Source organism: Mercenaria mercenaria, chromosome 8 (genome assembly GCF_021730395.1).
Source record: "Mercenaria mercenaria strain notata chromosome 8, MADL_Memer_1, whole genome shotgun sequence".
Lineage (NCBI taxonomy): Eukaryota > Metazoa > Mollusca > Bivalvia > Venerida > Veneridae > Mercenaria > Mercenaria mercenaria.
Window position 1 is genome coordinate 11774911 of NC_069368.1, and position 23125 is coordinate 11798035.

Below are 23125 nucleotides of genomic sequence, written 5' to 3' on the forward strand. Positions count from 1 at the left end.
CGAATATTTCCAAGGTGTTCCACTTTATCATCTGTCCGGGTTTATCATCAGTACCAGTATAGATCTAGTTTGGTGTTAATCTGACCATCAGTTTAAGAGATGTTTCAGTAAAAAGTTTGGTGCAGGATGATGGACCCTGGACAACAGACATCTGAGTATCCATGTATCCCAACAGTTCATCCTGAAAATAGTTCAGATGAGCTAAAAATGTAGAAAGAGGAAACATATTGTGTATGTATTCATAAGTTCTCCAGTGAGCAAATGCAAAGATATCAAATATGAATTCTATTAATCTAAAAAGTTTACATTCACTTTTACATGACAATACTTACTTAATATTTCCTTCCCGTCCAACTGGTCCATTGGGAAGAATTTCTGTGACCTTTACAAAGCCTTCAGGTGTCATCACAGTCTTAATTCCAATGCCAAGTATTCCTTTTAAGATCGAAACTTCAAATGGCAAAGATTCCATTCGTTTAATCGGGTGATCAGCTTTCTGGGAACTTGCTGACGGTTTGGCTAGAGAGGAAAGTCCACCTTTTACTCCAATAGTAGTTTTATATTGCACAGGTCTAGAACTTGTTTGAGACAATGATTTCGGATTGAAGCTTAATGGTTTAATTTGAGACAATGGTTTGATTTGTGGTGTAGGTGCAAGACTTGGTTTTTCTTGCTCTTTTGGTTTGGAAATACTTTTGATTTCAATGGTATCAGAGTTTTTAGCAACAGAAGTCTGACTAACAGGTTCCTCTGTTCCCTTGGTAACAGCTGGTTGTTGTTTAGGTACTCCAATGGTTGTTTTGTAGGTAGATGTTGGAGAAGTTCCACCAGACTTGTCACTTTTTGGTGAAAGTGAATCTGCATTTGCATCAGCAGTAAAATCCAAATTTAATGAAGGGACCACTTTTGGTGATTTTTCTGCAGCATCATTTATATTTTCAACAGCATAAGTTTCTTTATCTTTTTGCTTTTCAACTGTTATACTAGTTTTCATTACCGGCACATCAGTGTCTGATTTCACAGATGGTTTATCATATGTTTTTTCGGGCACTTCAGGTGGCCTTTGTTTTGTTATGATTGGCTTTGTGATCACCTCTTTTGTAATTTCAATAACATCTTGTTTTGGAGGTGATGCCTCCACATGTGGCTTCCTGGAAAATGAAATTTCTTCTCTGGATGTAGATATTTGCTCCTGCTTTGGAGGAGACATTTCTAATACATTATTATCCTTTACATCAACCTTTATCACGGAACTGAACATCGATTTCACTCTGTCTTTAGCATCTGTCTTTTCTATTCTATCCACAACATCAGGGTCTTTGTCCTTAGCACTTGCTTTCAATGCATTGACTACACTAATCACATTTACCAACTGTTTTGTTTTATCCGTTTTTACCTCTTTTGGAGTTATAAGTTCTTCCTTAACTTCTTCTTTCTTTTCGTACTCATCACCTCCACCTACATTAACATGAATGACAGTTTTCTTTGGTTTTGGAGATACAGGTGGAGGTATCTTCTTATTGACTACCGTTTGTAAATGTTTTATATTTTCATCATCATGTCTCGGTGACGGAATTCTGTCTTTGAATGTTGATGGTAGATTAAAATCTCGTTTTGCACTCACTGGTACAATTATGTCATCTTCCTCCTTTTCATCAACTTTCCTAGAAATCTGTATCTCTACCTTTCTTTCAACTTTTACTGGCACAATTATATCGGGCTCACTTTCTTCAACATCATGTCTTTGATTTATGCTTTCTTTGTGTTCATATGAAATTGGAATTTCCACTTTTCTCTGAAAATTGACCGGCTTAATCAGTTCAGTTTCCATCTCAACTCCATTGACAATATTGTTTGATTCTTCAGTATCATTTTCCAAAGGTTTTGTTTTAAAGGTCCAATTACTGTCTGAAATAAGTGGCTTTTCATCTATACAAATTTCATTTCCATTGGCTATAACACTGACAGTTACATCATTTTCCATCTGTTTACCAGGGTTATTTAACATGGGTGGAGGCATATCTGGTAGATCAGGTGCATCTTCTGGCACATCTTGATCTGGGAATTCATCTGGTTCATCGTCTGATTCAAGACGATATCCATAATTTCCTTGCTCATTCTTTACTATTTCCTTAGCAATATTTTCAGCTACAGGATTTTCAGTCATACTATTAGGGTTGTCCAATTCAGCATTTCCATTTTCAATATTTTCCCCTAATTTTAACCTTGCTTCAAATTTAGCAGAATCAGGTAGATTTTCATACTCCATATCAAGAGCATCTTTAAGCATAGCTTCACTATTCTGATCCATTGTGTTATCTGAATGTTCGAAACTAGTCACACAATGAACTGGAAAATCAGTACTTTCTCTTAAATGATCTGGCTCGAATTGTGATATCAATACAGTGCCGTTGTCATAGCTAGTCACTACTTGTAAAATCTCATTATCTTGAGTATCTTCAAAATCCTCAATATTATCATCACCTGATTGAACACAAATTCCTTGTTCTTGCAGAACAATATCAAATGGTGCTGTCAATTCAGAATTAAAAGCTAAATGTGCATCATGCTCACTTTCAAAATCATCAACATTGACACCAGGCAAAAGTTTTTCGAAACTGTTCAATGTTGATTTTGTTCTTTGTGCAAATGTACTACTTGCGTGAACAGGGGAAGTTTCTAATGATTCGCTATTTTCTCCAAGGATATCATCAATGTATGTGACAGGAGTTTCCTCTAAGTTGTTATGACTATCAGAGAACTCAGCCGGAGGAGGAACAGCTATACCTTCAGTATCTGAATATTCACTAACTACATCTACTTCAGTTTGTTCAAGAGTTCTGTTTGAATTATCACTAATTTCGTCTAAATTTGATGAAGGAATAACATCATTTGATCCTAATCTGGGTGAGTTTATGTACACATCCTGGGATTCTGAATCGGTGAATTCGCTCAAATTGCTATCTTCGTAAAGTGGGTTGTATCTAGTCTCTTCTGTGTCACTGACTGGAATGTTTTGCCGAACACTGTCTGATGGATAAGTATATGGCAAATTTAAATGCGAAATTTCACTGTCACTAGGGATTTGCTGTCTTTTTGTATATGATGATGATGATACAGTTATATTGTCTATTTCAGTACTTGGGATTGATGACCTTGGACTAATTTGATCAAGGTCAGATCTAAGACTGTGCTGACTTTTGGTATATGAGGATGATGTTAAACTAACATTGTCAATATCAGTATTTGGAATAGGTGACCTTGGACTAATTTGATCAAGGTCAGACCTTTGAACTGGTGACCTCGGACTAAGTCTGTTGACTTCACTAACTTGTGCTTCTGAACTAACACCTGAATCAATAGAAATTTTATGATCTTTATCAAACTTTGGCACAATTTTGTAATGTGTTAAATCTATTGTTTTCTTTGTTTCTTGCTTCTTTGCAATATGATATGGCGAGGTATCAGACTTATTAAGATCAACTATTTCAACATTTTCCGTCTCAACTATCTCCTGATTTCCTTTTGAAATTTCGGTTTCAGTTTCTGTTGATTCTTCCTCTAAAGTGTTCAATGGAGCTTGATATGCAAGTCTGACACTATTGCTGGCAAACACTTCATTTGCTTCAAGCTCAGGAATATCTGCTAACCTACCACTTCTTGAATATTCGTCTTCACTTACAGTTAAATAATCTTCACTTTCACTTGTAACAACAATGTCTACGTTACGATCGTAACTTTGTGACTTTAAACTATATTGCGATGCATCGAATGAAGGTAATTTTGAACTGTTATTCAGTGTAACAGATATTTCCATAGACGATCCAGTATAAACTGGACGGATCACTTCAAAGTTAAGATTTCCACAGCTGCTCGCTGACTTTATGATATTAAGACAATGGTTCTGTTTCAGTGCTCGTAGACTGGTTCCGTTGCAGGTAATAAGTCTGTCACCAACTTGTAGATTCCCTGAACGAGCTGCAGCGCCACTAGGAAGTATTCTTTTAATCTGAAAATAGAAAAAAATGTGATCCTGAATAATCAAAATAAATAGTTCTGTACAAAATGTCACATTTATGTAGAGTATACAATGTATCTTTAATATACTTTTCATTTAAATTGTATGATCAAGTGAATATCTCACATTAAATTTTGCACAAACTATCAGTTTCATTTACTTAAGATACAGCATTAACATAATATTGAAGCATGTGCAAGATCTGAATAATAATAATGCAGTATTGTTTCATTTTAACATTTCATGAAAATTGAACCAACTGTGTGCAGATCTTTCCATCTCTCAAACAATATAATATTGTTTAAATTTTCATTTTTTTCCACAGAAACAAGTCTCATCTATTGTAGTTTTTTTTCCTTTGAGATTCAGCTTCATCATGACTCTACTTAAAATAAAAAAGAAATATTTTGTGTTAAAAGCTTTTGCAAAAAAAGCTTCATCAAAAAAAAAAAATAAAAAACAAGAAAAAAGCAAGGAGGAAGTACTCGAAATTTTGCCAGTTTACAGGTTCCAATACATATTTTGAGACAAGTGAACTTGTCAAATTCTAGATAAGAAAATTAAACTAGAAAATGCTTTTGTAAAAAAGCGCATGTCTCCCCCAATGCAAAGTCCTATAGGCAAGAAGTCAATAGGGGTCAGGAGCGAAAGTCAAAGAGACACTGATGGTTGGCTGCAATAGGGATCATCTACTTGGCATGTTCAGTCATCCCGCTAAATTTCAACACTCTTGGCCTAGTGGTTCCCAAGTCACTGTTCAGGCTCCTGTGACCTTGACCTTTGATCAAGTGACCTAAAAATAAATAGGGGTCATCTACTCTGCATGTCCAATCATCCTATTAAGTTTCAACATTGTAGGTCAAGTGGTTCTCAAGTTATTTCCAAAAAATGAGTTTACATGAACAGGCCACTGTGACCTTGACCTTTAATAGACCTACCCCAAAATCAATAGGGGTCATCTACTCTGCATGTTCAATCATCCTATGAAGTTTCAACATTCTGGGTCAAGTGGTTCTCAAGTTATTGATCGGAACTCGTTATCAATGTTAAGGCCCCTGTGACCTTGACCTTTAACAGAGTGACCCCCAAAACAATAGGGGTCATTTACTCTGCATGAACAATCATTCTATGAAGTTTCAACATTCTGGGTCGAGAGGTTCTCAAGTTATAGATTGGAAATGGTTTTCCATGTTCAGGCACCTGTGGCCTTGACCTATAACAGAGTGACCCTAAAATCGTTAGGGGTCATCTACTCTGCATGACCAATCATCCTATGAAGTTTCATCATTCTGGGTCAAGTGGTTCTCAAGTTACTGACCGGAAATGGTTTTCAATGTTCAGGCCCCTGTGACCTTGACCTTTCACACAGTGACCCCAAAATCGTTAGGGGTCATCTACTCTGCATGACCAATCATCCTATTAAGTTTTAACATTCTGGGTCAAGTGGTTCTCAAGTTACTGACCGGAAATGGTTTTCAATGTTCAGGCCCCTGTGACCTTGACCTTTAATGGAGTGACCCCAAAATCAATAGGGGTCATCTACTTTGCATGTACAATCATCCTATGAAGTTTCAACATTCTGGGTCACGTGGTTCTCTAGTTATTGATCGGAAATGGTTTTCAATGTTCAGGCCCCTGTGACCTTGACCTTTGACGGAGTGACCCAAAAATCAATAGGGGTCATTTACTTTTCATGATCAATCATCCTATGAAGTTTCAACATTCCGGGTCAAGTGGTTCTCTAGTTATTGATCGGAAATGGTTTTCAATGTTCAGGCCCCTGTGACCTTGACCTTTGACAAAGTGACCCCAAAATCAATAAGGGTCATCTACTCTTCATGACCAATCATCCTATGAAGTTTCAACATTCTGGGTCAAGTGGTTCTCTAGTTATTGATCGGAAATGTTTTTCAATGTTCAGGCCCCTGTGACCTTGACCTTTGACGGAGTGACCCCAAAATCAATAGGGGTCATTTACTCTTCATGATCAATCATCCTATGAAGTTTCAACATTCCGGGTCAAGTGGTTCTCTAGTTATTGATCTGAAATGGTTTTCAATGTTCAGGCCCCTGTGACCTTGACCTTTGACAGAGTGACCCCAAAATCAATAGGGGTCATCTATTCTTCATGACCAATCATCCTATGAAGTTTCAACATTCTGGGTCAAGTGGTTCTCAAGTTACTGACCGGAAATGGTTTTCAATGTTCAGGCTTCTGTGACCTTGACCTTTAATGGAGTGACCCCAAAATCGATAGGGGTCATCTACTTTGCATGTACAATCATCCTATGAAGTTTCAACATTCTGGGTCAAGTGGTTCTCTAGTTATTGATCGAAAATGGTTTTCCATCTTCAGGCTCCTGTGACCTTGACCTTTGACAGAGTGACCCCAAAATCAATAGGGGTCATCTACTCTTCATGACCAATCATCCTATGAAGTTTCAACATTCTGGGTCAAGTGGTTCTCAAGTTATTGACCGGAAATGGTTTTCAATGTTCGGGCCCCTGTGACCTTGACCTTTAATGGAGTGATCCCAAAATCGATAGGGGTCATCTACTTTGCATGTACAATCTGTTTTCAATGTTCGGGCCCCTGTGACCTTGACCTTTGACGGAGTGACCCCAAAAACAATAGGGGTCGTCTACTCCAGCAGCCCTACAACCCTATGAAGTTTGAAGGTTCTAGGTCAAATGGTTCTTCAGTTATTGCTTGGAAATGAAGTGTGACGTACGGACGGACGGACAGACAGGGCAAAAACAATATGTCTCCTGGGGGAGACATAATAACATTGAATTTAAACCCCTTGAAAGCAGCTCAACTAAATCATATTTGTATGAATTTAAATAATCTCTTCACAAAGGAAGTAGGGAAAACTTAATCAAGACAGGCTGTAATACTGGCGCCTAAATGATATAACAATTACTGAATAGGACCTGCCTTTTTCCTATATCTGTTTCTCACGAAAGTATGAATATTCAAGCAGTTCTCTTGAAGAGATTTACAACTTCCCCACATCAACCAGGGATAAATGAGCCGTGCCATGAAAAAACCAACATAGTCGGTTTGTGACCAGCATGGATCCAGACCAGACTGCACGGATGCGCAGGCTGGTCTGGATCCATGCTAGTCGCAAAGCCACTATGTTAGATTTCTCATGGCGTGGCTCAATACATCTACAACATTGATCAAAACTGAAACACCTGAGCTTACATGTCCCATTAGTAATTGAAAATTAATGTGACAAGAGAGCATGTTTTTGAACTATTAGCGAATGATACACAGAAATAACATTTAAACAAACATATCTATGTCAAGAGATTGAGAAATCACATGTCACTTTATGATAAATGGAATGAAACTACTCTTTGAATATACATTGCATCAATACCTGATTGATGACATTTAATTAATGTAAAATGATAACTGTGTGTCATGACGACATTCAAGGTTTCACAAATCTTTACCTGTATATGTTTCATAAATACAAATTTTCAGCAGGCTTACACTGTCACAGAAGGCTTATTAATACAGTGCAGAATTCAAAGGGTCCATCTTGTTAACTTCATACAGAGAGAGTGACCTATCAAAGTCATGCTCCGCGTGGGCAACTCATTTGGGAGGTAACAGGATTACAAATCAATGAACCATTCAGATTTCATAGTCATGGCCCTTTTAGTTACAACAGGATTACCAATCAATGCACAATGTCTGTCTGGTTAACTCAGTAGGGAGACAAAAAGTATTACATTGAGCTTTCATAGTCCTGGTTTATGTCTGGTTAACTCTGTGTGGAGATAACAAGATTACCAATCACTGGATCACTGAGTTCTCAAAGTAATGGTTTATGTCTGGTAAACTCTGGATGAAGACATCAGGATTACCAATCACTGAGTTTTCATAGTCATGGTTTAATTATGTCTGGTTAACTCTGGATGAAGACATCAGGATTACCAATCACTGAGCTTTCATAGTCAAGGTTTTAATTATGTCTGGTTAACCTCGGATCGAAGACATCAGGATTAAAACAATCACTGAATTTATCATCATGGTTTATTATGTCTGGTTAACTTGGATAAAGACAATCAGGATTACCAATCACTGAGTCTTCATAGTCTGGGTTATTATGTTGTTAACTCTGGATGAATATACTTAGAGTACCAATTCATGTTTTCATAGTCATTGGTTCTCTGGTTAACACTTCGATGGAGATCAAACAGAATACACTCAATGGCCTGAAGTTTCAATGTCATGTTCTGTTTGACAGTTAGATGATATGTAATTATTGTGACAAGATACCAAATGAAGGTAACCGAGTATCACAGCAATTAAATAAGGATATAACATTATTAATAAATTAACTTACTTGAACTTCCATATCCGGTCCACTGGTTAACTTAGATAAACTAGATAACAGATTACATCAGGAGTCTTCAGTTTTTAAGTCTTGGTCATCTGGAAAATTCAGTACTAGAGGAAACAGGATAACAAAAGAAGGGCGATAGAGTTTTTACAGTCCATGTCCATCTGGATAAATTCAATATATGGACAAAACAGAACAACCAACAAAGGGCCACTGAATGAGTTTTTACAGTCATGGTCCATCTAGGAAACTCAGTATAGAGGAAACTGGACAATCAATCAAAGGGCCATTAACCTTTTACAGTCATGGTCCATTATGTATAATGTATGGAGTAAACAGGATAACCATTCAAAGGGCCATGAAATGGTTTATGTCATGGGGTACCTTTATCCATTTCTCGCTATACCAAGAGGTCTACGTGGTCCCTGGATAACCTTCAGGCACATTTTCGCCGATATTTATCGTTTGGTAACATTACAGGTAAAGTTTCAGTAAATCAGCGTCGTTTCGGACAAATCGTAGCGAACCAATCAAATCGTCGTAAAAGCGTGACCGCTCCTTCCATATCATTCGAGGGAATAACGATGTCCTTTACGAATATTATTATTTCTTGATGTAAATCTCTTAACTACGAATTACAGGAATAAAATCTTTAATTATCGCAATCATGGATAACAGCCATTATCATCGAAGCAAGTATCTGTTTACATATTTTTGAAGTTTCAATTCGGAGTTCAAATAATGGCGATACATTGATTGCTGAAACCACTCCCGATAGTTATTACGAGAGGCATGCCACCAATAAACGATGAAATAAACAGAGGTTCGTCACTGGGTTTGACGAACTCTGATGATGAGAATGGGTCCATCTTGATAAATTCAATATTTGGACAAATAAGATAACCAATCCTTTTACAACCATGGTGCATCTAAGTAATTCAGTATGGAAGATAACAAGGAATATGAAGTAAATCAGTTGGACCCAACAGGTCCCTGATACACTGTTTAAAATGGTGTTAAAACTAAACGGATAAAAGCAACTAGAAATAAAGTTCTATCATGCTTGAAATATCTCTTCACACCAATCTTTCAATTAATCCTCTCAAAACCATTACTTAATATATTAGATAATTCCTTTTATCATTTATTAGTGCAATAATGGCACAAAAACAACTTGAAAGGGAAATTGTTGTCAAATTGTTGGTGTGATACACAAAAGTTGACACTTGTTTGTAGCAGAACACATTATTTGCCATTTGTTATCTGTTGGAAACATGTTTTCTTAAATATCATAATTTTGTTTTAGGCCAAACTTAAAGAAAGGATAGTCCAGTATTAATACCATATTTCCTTTAATAAAATGCATCAGAATGATATTGGTAACAACACATTTTTATGATTTTAGAATTTTTTGTTTTACACGAGTCATTTTTGGTTAATATAATGACCTTTCGAAGATCTGAACATATGTCTGTAATACCTTTGCCTGGATTTTAAATTCCCGTGAACCAACGGTGAAGCACAATACTGACATCACTAAGAACATTCATGGTAGTATGGAAGTACCCTGCTCTGTTTATTTCTAAAGAACAGTCACTGATGCCTTTTTACTTGTGTGTGATATCCAAAATAGGGTGTTTTATGTAGTCTTGTTATTTAACACTTGCAAAGTACTAGGTTTGATTTGTATCTGGCAACTGCACCTTTTGTAGATTCTTTGGACATTTTCAAATAAACTAATTACAATGTAATTACCATTAAATCAAAATTAAGCACAAAAAAGTTGTAATGGCCCTTGGCAATTTTCGCATAATGATGACACGTACTTAAGACCTCCAAGGCTAAACCTAGTACCAGTAAGACTATTTTTTCTCTTAATTGTAATTTAATGTTTTTGAAAGGAATAGATATATCATCTGCAATTCATGAAAGAAAATAACTAGACATATTTTGCAAAAGAAAACAGTCGATAGTAAACTCAAGGATTTTTCCTTTCAAAACAAACTGTCCATAACATAAATTGCTCTATTTCCAAAATGTGGTTAAATGTATTAACACACATTCTAAATCATGCACTGATTTTTTTTGATTTTTTAAAAACAACCTGTGGCTTTTTTGTAGAGGAAAATATAGCATTAAAATAAACACCAAAAAAGATGAAACACAGACTTTCAGATACAAATATCAATATGCATAGAGTAACCAGACATGAACCATGACAACAGAACAGTTTCTTTAAAATCTAAGGGGAAAGTATGACCTTCTTCAGGGGAAAAATATAAAAAATTTAGGGAAAAATATAGCTGTTTTTGGTTAGGGGAAACAGCTGTAAAAATAGCAAAAAGAAACACGCTATTGTAGTTAACCCTTATCATTGCTGGGCACGACTGAGTCTGCCTTTGCGACCAGTGTAGATCATGATCAGCCTGCACATCCATGCAGTGTGATCATGATCCGCACTGTTTGCCATTCAGTCAGTATCTTTCTGGTAAGCACCCCTTTTGACAGTTAATAGTACTGTCCAAACTGAAAGATGGACAATTTGATTATAGAAATTCAGCAGAGTTAGGGTTAATATCAACTACCTACAGTTGCATCCTATGCTGACTATGTCATTAAATTCATTAATTTTTTAAACAAGAAAAAAAAAAAGAAAAGAAAAAACTTACTTCTTTTTTGCATTTTAAAACTTTCCATTTTTATAAAATTCCATTGAAAGTGATAGATAATGACTGAATACCATCTAACACAAAATAAGTGATTTGCTTCACCAGATATACAGGTATTTCACTTAATTGGTGTAGCTCCGGTCACATCCTGCACATTTTTGTGTGTCTGGGATATCAAATATGAAAATATGTGGACTACCGACTCATATCTAAGAATTATGTAAAACTCCACACATCTATGTAACTAATCAAAGATTACAATTTTGATGAATACCGGACATCTGCCCTTTGGCAGGTGAATGACTGTTGTTTATATCTTAAAAGATTTTTTCACCTTATTATAAAATGAAAAACATGTCATTTACATGATGTGATATAAAAATAAGACATTTATCACCTTTACAAAAACTTGATTTAATTTAAAAATGCCTTTTTTCCAGCAATCAAAATGCTTCATTGGTGTTTTGCCATATGCAAAAATAAAACACATACATAAAGGAGGCCTTTTACCTGCTTTTTACTCCTTTTTTTTCTTAACAATATATCAGCCACCCATTTAAATAATATATTTTTAGGTAATTTTTTTTTATGATAATAAAAATATCCAGCATTTTTCCTACATCTTAAACTGGTGTAAAAAAAGTAAATTTGCAGAGTCGCATTTCTACCAAACGTCTTGTTGAAATCCTACAAACCATGACCATAGATACTACCTCAGGACGGACATAAAATTTAACAAGAGCGCCGCCAAGCAGGGCAATATATGCCCGAAGGGTTACATCAGAGGATGGGAACAAAATTTAAAGAACTTGACTGTTGAAGCCCAAAGGACAGGAACAACAAAAAGAAGAAATTCCAAAAAAAAATTCTAAGTCAACAAAAAAATTCTTACCAGGTAAAGTTATGTCAAAATACATCTAAAAATTGGATATACCATCCATGTTGTACCACAGAAAAGTGGTCTCGGTTTTTCCCTATGGCCAATAATACAAAAGTTTCATAATAAGCTATTTATAGTAACAAAAAAGGGAAGTAATTCAAAAAAAATATTGTAAGAGAACAAAAAAGGGATCTGCCAAATAAAAACGAGAGCGCTGCAATGAAGAGCAATATACACAAAGCAGTCATATATGACCTTTGACCCCTAAGTGTGACCTTGACCTTGAAGCAAGTCATCCAAAACATGTGCTCTGCATATCGCCTCAGTGTGGTGAAAATTTGTGCCAAGTTTCTTTGAAATCCTTCAAGCAGTTTAAGAGTTACAGAGAGGACACAGCAAAGTCATATATGACCTTTCACTGCTAAGTGTGACCTTGACCTTGAAGCTAGTCATCTGAAACAAGCGCTCTGCATGTCGTCTCAGTGTGGTGAACATTTGTGCCAAGTTTCTTTGAAATCCTTCAAGCAGTTCAAGAGTTACAGAACGGACACGAAACACACTCATATGACCTTTGACCCCTAAGTGTTACCTTGACCTTGAAGCGAGACATCCTAAACAAGCGCTCTGTATGTCGTCTCTGTGTGGTGAACATTTGTGTATAGTTTCTTTGAAAACCTTCAAGGGGTTCAAGAGAACTTACAGAGCGAACACGAAATTGCTACAGATGGACTCCAGGGGTATAACATAATACGTCCTTCGGGCGTATAATAAAAACACTACATATACATAAAAAGGTTCACAGACAGACAGACAATGCTTAAACTATATCCCACCGCCATTTATTTGGGAATGGCGGGTGGAGGGGAATGCTATTACCAACAATTTATGGCAAATTATCGCATATCTACCTTTAAATTTATGACACAATGAAGTTTCAGTTTCAATGAGGCTTATTGTGCACAGGGAAATTTGAATTTCTATGAAATCTTTAAATCATTCAAGTAGCTACTTATCCAAAACTACTGAATACATTTACTTTATATGATATCTGTTTATCAAAATGTACAAACCAATGTAAATTCTAGAAATGTTAAAATGTATTAAGGCCATTATGAATTAGTTGTTAGATTATTGTCTAAATTTTCCTTAAAATGGGGGAAATGAAAGGGGTCAGGAGATGGTGGATCTTATTTTCTATTTCTGATAATTAAAATAACTCTGTATGAAAATAAGAAATTGCGGCTGAAATTAAAAGGAACAAAATATACTTCAAGTGGAATTATGTGCATTTTTCAAGCAAAAATCCGGCTGAAATAGTGCAGGAAATTATAGCTTTTAACACAATATACCAAACTCTTCCTGGTACCAGTAAGAAATAATAAGTTTCCAAATATGACTTTTCTTATTTTGACTGGGACAGTCTTTTTAAGAAAAGTAAAACTGCATGCAAGAGTTGCTTCCCTTCAACTTCAGAAATCCCTACTTACAGTAAGGGAGATCACTGTGCAGAAGACTGAAGAAAAGATCTATTATTTTATTAGGTCTGATTTCTGTATATCTAAAGCATCAACCTCAAATACAAATGCCACCCGAAAATTGCTTTTATAAAACATTCAACAAAAACACACTGTGTGCAATAAGAGGCTCATAATGCTACTTTTAACCTGCATTATTGTAATGCAGGTACTATTTGTGATGGGTTTTACGGTTGCTAATACTGGTTCAGAGAGCATCACAAAAATTCGAAACACTCCTGAAAACACAGAATTATTATCTTTAAACTTAAGTAAGGGGAGAAGCCCAATCTGACTAAAGTACATCTCCTATTACGCTTACGCATAGGATCTGAGAACGACCTATTCATAGCCTCCTTCTGACACCCCTTTCGCTAGCCAATCAGAGCTTAACTTACAACATTTTGCAAATCTACCTGTAGCCTTGACTTTTGATATTTATAATTCTTATGTCTTAATGTGTCAGATAGCCGGTTAGCTCAGTCGGTAAGCCACTTGCTTTGTAAGCGAGGGATCCCGGGTTCGAGCCCTGGAATGACTGCACATTTTTCTTACTCTTTGACATTCGAACAAGTCGTCTGATTGATTAAAATAAAAATAGCAATACTGGAAATCCAAAATATACAGAAGACGTATGTGAATGGGTCGTTCTCAGATCTTCGTTTAGAAGATCAAGTACTTAAGTCAGATTGGGGAGAAGCCTTAAAGCCCTGCTCCCGTCCTACCTTTTAACCTTGAATTGTCACTGAAAAAGCATAAAAATCCTGACTATGAACAGTGACGCCTGTCATAATAGAGTCTATTTTATATAAAAGTCTATATGAAATTACTGCGGTTTGCATGCTTAAGTGTGGCACGTGGCCGTTAACTGTTACCTATTGTAATCATGGGTTGCATACACACAAAAGAATTTGTATAGCAGCGGAGCAGGGCTTTAACAACACAAATAATGTCTGTTGTCAACCAAAACAAAAGTAAAAGTCACATAAAAAGTTACCATAGCTACAGCATATTACAACATCACCCTTTGACATCTATTGTGGTTGTCTATAGTGTGAACAACAGCAGACAGCCTTTAATTCCTGTTTTCACACTATTCTTCAACAGTATTTTCATGTGTAAAAAGAAACCGAAGAATCCACACCTGTCGCACAAAGACACAAGCTTATTTCATATTTGATCTAGCTTGGAATAATGATCTTTGGTCCTGAGATACAAGTACAACAAACAGCTGGAAACAGTACAAGACTGAGCAGCTAGGTACACATACAAAAAACTTGCTAGAAAAATAAGGAAAAAAAAAAATTGGTCCCAGTGGGGCTTGAACCTAGGCCCCCCTGAGAATTGCAGTTTATGGTAGGAATTGAATACTCTTCAAAAAGGAGGTACTCTATTATGGGCCTAATACCTTAAGAACTTCACTACAATGACAGTCAGAGTCTGAGTCATTATTTGGATGAATTCTTAAAAGATACTTATACACTAGCACATGAACATGGAAAATATGTTGATAAGGAACCTATATATATATCTGGAAGCTATTCCTTATTGTTGCATATTTCTTTCTACTCTATCAGTCACTTTTTTTCTTATAGCTTTTCTTTTTTTCTTGCCACTAGGCAAAACATAATGATCACTTCATACTAAGTAGATGTACTAGCATTCAGTTCAAGTAAATGTTTCTGGACTCTTCACAAGACTAAACTTCCTTACATACATTAAAGGTGGATGACAAATTATTCAAGAAATACTGTCTTCTTTCAAACCATCATAGAGACCATTCATCTCACCCAGGGATAAAACTCCCAACCTCAAAATTAGCAGTCTTGCTTATGATTTGACATTAGTAATATCAAGAAATTGGAAGTAAATCAATTGATAATAGCTTGGAATAATTCTGGGAAGAATTCCACAAATCTGCTTACTGAAAGCTTCTTACAAAAATACTTGGAATGCCTTCACGAATATTCTGATTACAATGGTCTAAGACCTAAAGTAATGGCCTAAAGACACGGCTATATATAAATTAAACTTCCTGTTTGGACATGTATCATGCCATTTAGTGTGTCCTGTTACTCATGTATCATGCCATTTAGTGTGTCCTGTTACTCATGTATCATGCCATTCAGTGTGTCCTGTTACTTATGTATCATGCCATTTAGTGCGTCCTGTTACTCATGTATCATGCCATTTAGTGTGTCCCGTTACTTATGTATCATGCCATTTAGTGTGTCCTGTTACTTATGTGAGAGTACAAACACCAGCCCTGGGCTGACACATGGCCAAGACTTGTAGCAATGTATTTCAAATGGCATGTATTGTATTGTCTGTCTGCACACTCAGTGATTCACATTATAATTTCAACATTGAAATAAAGTATTCAAATATTCAAAATTTACAATATTGCTTAATAACATCAAATCAAATACCTTATCAAATCTACTTTTGTTATTACATATTCTAACACGACCAGCAAATAACCTACATACATGTAGAGCAAAATCTATCTCGTGTTATTCTGCAATAAACCACTCGCGTGCAATGACGTCATCCGATCCAGGCGCGTAGCATGGTCGTAAAAAGTAGTTACCATTTTTTCTAACACTTTTGATACTAGTTTGTCGTGTTAGAATCGAAATAATAAGTTCCCAAGTGTGATTTATTGTAGAATAACCCAAGTTTTTCGTTCTTACGCGAAACAATATACCACTCAGGCCTATGGCCTTCGTGATATATTCTTACGCATAAGAACGAAAACTCGGGTTATTCTACGATAAACCACATTTGGGAACTTAATATTTCTTAAATAACAGTAAAATCATAGTATTTAGTTATAACATACCAATAAATCGACAACCCCCACTGCTTTTACAAATTAGTTTAATTACATGTATATCTCATAATGTCCAGACAATGTTTGACAGCCACTATCCCTACAGCAATATCACTTCATAATGTACTGCATAAATATTCAACAGCCAAAAATTGAAATATCTCGCCAAAAATAGGCCAAATGAAATATTTTTTTCTGTGACACAAAAATTGCACTACTTCCTTCTCAATATTGTTTTCATCCATTCAAAGTTCAGTATTTTGGTGCCAACTTAAAAATGAAAATGAGAGAAATATTTAGACCTCAAGAAAGTGTTGTTCAACCCGTCTGCCTGAATTAACAATAGCACATCCGAGTGCAAATATGTTAAATTTACCATAAAAGCAAAACTGTTCAGGTTTCAACTCTGTATTAAGGCTATCGAGTGTGTGGAATATTTCAAATAATGTAAAATTCTTACCTTTAAACAATAACCATAGAAATACAAAATTAATTAACACAGTAAATAGGTGTATCTGTCAGATAAAGATCCTTTTTAAAAAGTTTGCTGTTTCACAAAAAAGGACTTAAATACTGACTTTCCCACTGAATAGGAAATCTTTTTTTATAAAGAAGACTTGAAATAAAGTGACAGGAAGTACTTTAGTACACTTATATATAATCAGCGACAACAGCTATGTCTAAAGCAATCAAATGTTTCCTGTTAATAAAGTCAATATCTGTAAAGGCATTACATTTAATCCTTTGTTAAACTAATTCTTCTTTTAATCTGGAAAAGCTCTTGTAAGTCCCTTGATCTGTAAATATTTTGTCTGGTGTTCTACATGGAGGGACATGTTTTACATACTATAACATAATGTACAAGGCTATATCCTTAATATTTCTTAACATACAAAAGGGCAGTTAATCTCATTAAAGCGATTTTTTTTTATTATTTTCATAGTTATATTTTGATTGAAAATAATTTAAAGAATAAAAAGGTCAAATTAAAAAGGTCAATTAAGCAGAGCTTGATTTCTATTAGAAATATATACTTTATTCTCTTATATTGGTTTTGTAATTACCTCCCTTTAAGATGAAGTCGTTCAGTATGTTTTCAAGGATATTAGAACAATCTGAACCAAACTACAAGGTCACTTTAGAATCTCTCTTGGTTGTGCAACCAAAAACAGTACTCAAAAGGGTCAGGTGGGGATGAAGGTAATAATATTTTTACAAATTCTGCATTTCTGTTGAATTTCCGAGGAACAACTGTAAATGTAAATCCCGTAAGTCAGAAAAGTATGTTTATCAAATTTATAAGTATGCTGAAAGGAAAAATCCAACTTATAAAAAATACCTCGAATGATAATCTTATGTATCAAGTGTTCAGTGGATATGAATAAATGTAAATGACCCGTCTTACAAGCTATAGCATGTCAAATTTATTTCAAACAGGACCAAGATCAGATTAACCATCTTCAAAGGCTTGAACAACTTATGATATCTCCAAATTTCTGTAACCAGTGTCCCTGAAACATTTGATACCAACTACCTGCAACTAAATGTCAACATGAATAAGGGGTGGATGATGAACCACCTAAGATACACTGTGTTAAGATTCAAATGCACAATCTCCCGACTAACAGTCTTGTGCTCTGAGCTTACTTGTAAACAGTTATTTAAAGATTCTGTTTCAGTCAGGACTAATGTATCACATTATCTTTTTATTAATACTCTTCCACAATAAACCCCTCCACCACCAAAATCATTCATGCTTTCCTAAATGACGGCATACTCCTACAATAACATTATTTGATTCTTTCCCCCTTGTGTATGATAAAATTATGGTTATACATTAATACTTTACATATTTTCTAAGCAAACAAGGTTCAACACTATACAAAATTTGAGTCAAAATCAGCTGGTTTTACTTTTGGAAAGGTATAATAATAGTCTCATTCTACATTATAGTGATAACAGAAATTCAAAAATACATAAGAATAATGAACAAAGCAGAACTGCATTGTAATTCTCAATATTTAATTTTCAATTATATTCAAATAAACTATTTAATTTTTAACCAACCTGTGTGGTCAGAGGTTATGTCCAACAATTTTATTCCAAATTCCTTCTTTTCATCTTGTTTAAGTATTGAAAATCCTTTATCTACAAAAACTGATCTACCGATTGATAAACTCTAATACCTTTTGGCTGTTTTAAATCTTTTACCTTTCACCTTATCGGGAAAAACATTTAAATATTTATATGTGAAACACAATTAGGTCAATTTGCGAAAATTGCGCAAAAGCGTAATTCAATTTCAAAAAAGTATTTTGATTACACTGTATAAAGAGGATCCAATACTTGTCATACACTGTCATGTTTAATAACAAAGTGTGTAATCTAGCATTAAAATCTGTCGAGGATCAAAAAGTCTCGAAACGCCCTCAGGTTAAAGGTGCTTGTAAGCAAACTTACTGTCTAATAACGGAGTATCGAAATGACATTAACACCTTGTCAGGACACATACTAACAACTTCACACCGCTTTACATGTAAATATATGACCATTGGTCCAAAAGATGCAACAATTTTTCTTTTTTTACCTATTTGCATTAATGATTACATGCAAAAAAAGGCTCAATAAAAATGACGGTTAGTTTCTCAGAACCTTTGGCCTTGTAAAATATTTAAATTATTTTTGAAGACTGTGACTGCAATACATCTCTCAGCTCATATCTCCGCAAGCCTTTGTAAAAGGCTTAAAATACAAGGAATTTGCTCATGCGCTCATTTATCCAAAATTAAAGAGTTTTGGAGTATACAATAAGCAGTAAAGTGGAGAAAATTTATCAAGGTGTTTCCATTTTTTTTGGTGAATCAGGTAAAAAAACCCAAAATTATAGGTATTTCATTTGAACACTAGCATGATGACAGTTCAAATCAGGATTAATGGGTAGACTGCAGAATCAAATTCTCCACACAAGTCTCCATAACATGTGGAGATTTTCTTAAAATTATCTGCATTTTCTCTGACAGTTTTCTGCACTTATTTTATGAGTTCTTGCCATTTTCTCCGACAATGTTTTTAAAAAAAGGTGTTCATATATGTTCAAACACTCCTAACAAGATCTGCATCAGCATTCTGCAGACTTCTGTCCATTTTTTTTCTAACTTCTTATAACTCTTACTCTTTGTGCCTAAATGCTCAGTATTTTCTCCAACTTACTTAAGTGAATAACACTTTTTTGTAGCAATTTGAAATAATGGACATTCAATGCACACGGAAACAGTGGTATTAAAGGTATACCGAGCAAGAGGGAAATAAAACATTTGCAAAAAAATAAGGGCAAAACTGCTGAATTCCCCTTTTCTCATAATTATAAACAACACAGAAAACAATAGCACAAAAGATACACTCAAAGGAATTTTATCAAAGTAAAGAAATGTCTGCAGTTTTTGTTTTAGTATGTTTTTGTACAAATTCAGATGAGTACTTGTACTGTTAAAAGAACATTTTTTTAATTTTACAGTTAAGTGCACTGGATCCTGAGAAATTATAGAAACTGAAAAGGACAAAAAAAGAAGAAAAAAAATCAAACGAAAATTAGAATAATCTAGCACCTGCAGACTTTATATATCATAACTCACTATCTTATCTGAAATTGTATATGATATACAATTCAACTTGACTTGTCTTTATTGAAATATTTCAAATAGTTGAAATAAGATAACAGCAGTAAAGATGCACTTCATGTCAGGGTGGACTCCTGCATTCTGACACATTGTGAGAAAGTTTTGCAGCTTATTATCATTGAAATAGGCAAAGAAAAATTAATATTAAACTTCATTTTTGCTCTTTATACCAATTGCTATACTGTACAGGTGGATGTATTCTCGGGTCAAATTTCCATTTCCAGACATTTCACGAACGGAAATATTCGTGTATTGCCAAAATAATGACGTGTCTTGGTGAACATGGAAATTCACGCGAATTTCTTGCATTTGCAAAATTCACTAACATTTTCTCTTTGCAAACTTTTCCACTCTTTTGAATCTGTTAATGCTGGACTTAACACCATCCTTCTGACAACATCACTAGTGGGATAACCTATCTGGTGTTCTTGGGTAATTAATATTATATTGTTCTCAATCAGATGAATGACCAGTCTTAGATATTCCATCTTCTGTCACATCATCTGGGGATCTGAATTAAGAGTTTTGCCAGTAAAAGGGGCTTAACTCAATCAAATATTATAATCAGAGTTATGGGGATTGTTTCTTCTGGTGTAGCCTTTGATTTTAAGTTTCAAGTCTATAGCATTGAAAGTAACAGAGATATTGGACGTTATATAAAACTTTAACCAAAAAATTCTAAATTAAAAAGGGGCATAACTCTGTCAAAATTCAAATCAAGAGTTATGGGGATTGTTTCTTCTGGTGTAGACTGATAGTAAATAACTATTTCAAGTTTCAAGTCAATAGCTTTGATAGTAACAGAGATATTTGACTTTATCAAAAAAGATTTAAGTTAAAAGGGGGCATAACTCTGTCAAAATTCAATCAGAGTTATGGAAATTGTTTCTCCTGGTGTAGGCTTTGATAGTAAATTATTATTTAAAGTTTCAAGTCAAAAGCTTTGATAGTTACAGTCATATTTGACTTTATCAAAAACTTTAACCAACAGGGACACCGGGGCAAGTGCAATAGCTCTACTTTTTCTTCGAAAAGTTGAGCACTACAAAACTTAAAAAACAAATAAAAAATCAGTTCAGCCTGAAAGATCCTCCATCTCAATCATCTATGTTTAATGATTGATCAGAGAACAGAAAACATTTTCAATTTACATACTTTACATTTAGTCATGTGAGGAAAGCTTTCAAGTATAAAAAGATTGATACATGCTTGTTTACTTATTTACACCCTGTTTTCATTTTATATGCAAAACTGGTTTTGGTTTTCGAGATAAGAGTTTGCAGTTTCTAATTAGCAATGGGACGAAAAGTCAACGAGCCACCGATAAAAAAATATTTGTTTACTGTTACAACTTGGACGTTTCTGAGTTCTGGCCTTGTGTTTTATGTGTCAGATAGCTTCTGATGCAATTAAAGTTTTATATGATTATGTCCCTTTCATTCTTACTACAGATAATCGGAGCCAAGATGGTATGTAAAATAGTAAATCAAAACAGAAGAAATAGAAATTAAGTAATTATTTTTTTTTCTAAAAAAAGAATATATATGCATCAGTGGCAAGCCTAATCTTGAGTCCTTTAATGCACAAACTGCAGCAAGAGGTAACATAAGGAGCCAGCAGTATTGAAACAATGTATGTCACTTTTTTGTAGTGGCCTCATCTTGTACTTTCACTTTTTATGTAAATGAATATACTTAGTTGACAAGAAAGCATTGTTATTTTCTATTATTCTGGTGTGCTTATTTGAGAAAATATTTCAAACTTCTAAGCTATAATGTTTCCTCTAACAATATTTTAATCATAATTTGAACCATCAAGTTTCAATATTGACTGAACTTATTGATTCCTGAATTACTTTGGTATGTGAAAATATTTTGTAAACACTAGAAACAGCTTTAAATACTATTTCAAAATATTTAAAATGGATTGAAACTAGTAACTGTCAAATATATGTTTAAGAATACTTTATACATAAATTTAGGAATTTCAAATTTTTTTTCCAGTAAAGATTTTTTTTTCATTCAAGAATCATATATTCAAATTTTTCCATATCTAAATTTATCTCTTCTAATATTTTTTTTTCTTATTTGCTATTTTGTTTTTTAGAGGTTTAATGCCTTTTTTCAACAGCATTTCAGTCATGTAAGGGTGGGCAGTTAAAGGTGGGCAGTTAACCTAATCAGACTGTTCCTGGATTCTGTACCCCAGAATAAACCTGTTCTCCGAAAGTAACTGCCAACTTCCCAACAATAATCAGAGGTGGAGAATGAATGACTTTCGACACAATGCCTTTTACCAAATTGTCACGGAGAACACGTGCCTCACCCTGGAATCGAACTCATGACCCCGCAATCCATAGATATGTGCTCTTCCTATAGAGCTTAGCGGGCGAACTGTCTTGAGAATTATAGTTATATATATCATCAAGACTTTGTTTGCTATTGCCCTTCCTTGCTAAAATTATTTACTTAAATATGTACACAATCCCTTCTTGTTTAATTTAGATAAAAAAAGGTTTTTCCCACCTATGGAGATAAAACGTTACTATTTTGTACACTCAGACTAGTTGTTATCACTATGCCATTATCTTTCACATGCCATTTATAGGATTACTTGGTAGGCAAGAAAACACTAAATTTGAACTGCTAGCATTGTCCATTTGCATTAATAAGAAACAATACAGTACTACCAGTTTTTAACTGACATTTCTAAAAAAACTTCTGTTAGAAAAATATGTGTCCCCATTGAGTTTTAAGTCACACTGATACAGTTCATGTCTTTAATGTAGAACCAGCAAGCAAGCTGGATAACTTACCCACATGTTGACCTGAATATGGGGCGAAGGTATGAGAATTTTTTTTACAAGTCATATGGTATTATATTTAACTACAAAAGTCATGTATAATACATAAACTTCTGCTTACTATGACAATCTTTGAGATATCGCATTTGCAACTAATTAAAATTGCAAAACGAGGTAATCTAAAATGATATTATATTCTAATATAACATATTATATGTCTCATGGTAACTAGGTAGGTAAGTATCACGACACCTGACGGGCTCGACAGAAAATAATTGTTCTACGTACTGAAGGCAGGGACTTCCGTTGCCTACCCATGCTAAACAAGAGGCCTTTGCCTTTACGGACATATTTTCGCAATTCCCCTGGT

The 23125-nt window shown here is 34.7% G+C and overlaps 1 protein-coding gene across 1 annotated transcript in view; it reads right to left on the reverse strand.

Moving 5' to 3' along the window:
- The window catches only part of LOC123523044 (uncharacterized), a 138250-nt gene that overhangs the window by 11854 nt on the left and 103271 nt on the right, over positions 1 to 23125 (reverse strand). The window contains exon 15 of the mRNA XM_053550333.1: positions 333 to 4009. Within this exon, the coding sequence (XP_053406308.1) occupies positions 333 to 4009 (3677 nt within the window). The remainder of the gene's footprint in view (positions 1 to 332; positions 4010 to 23125) is intronic.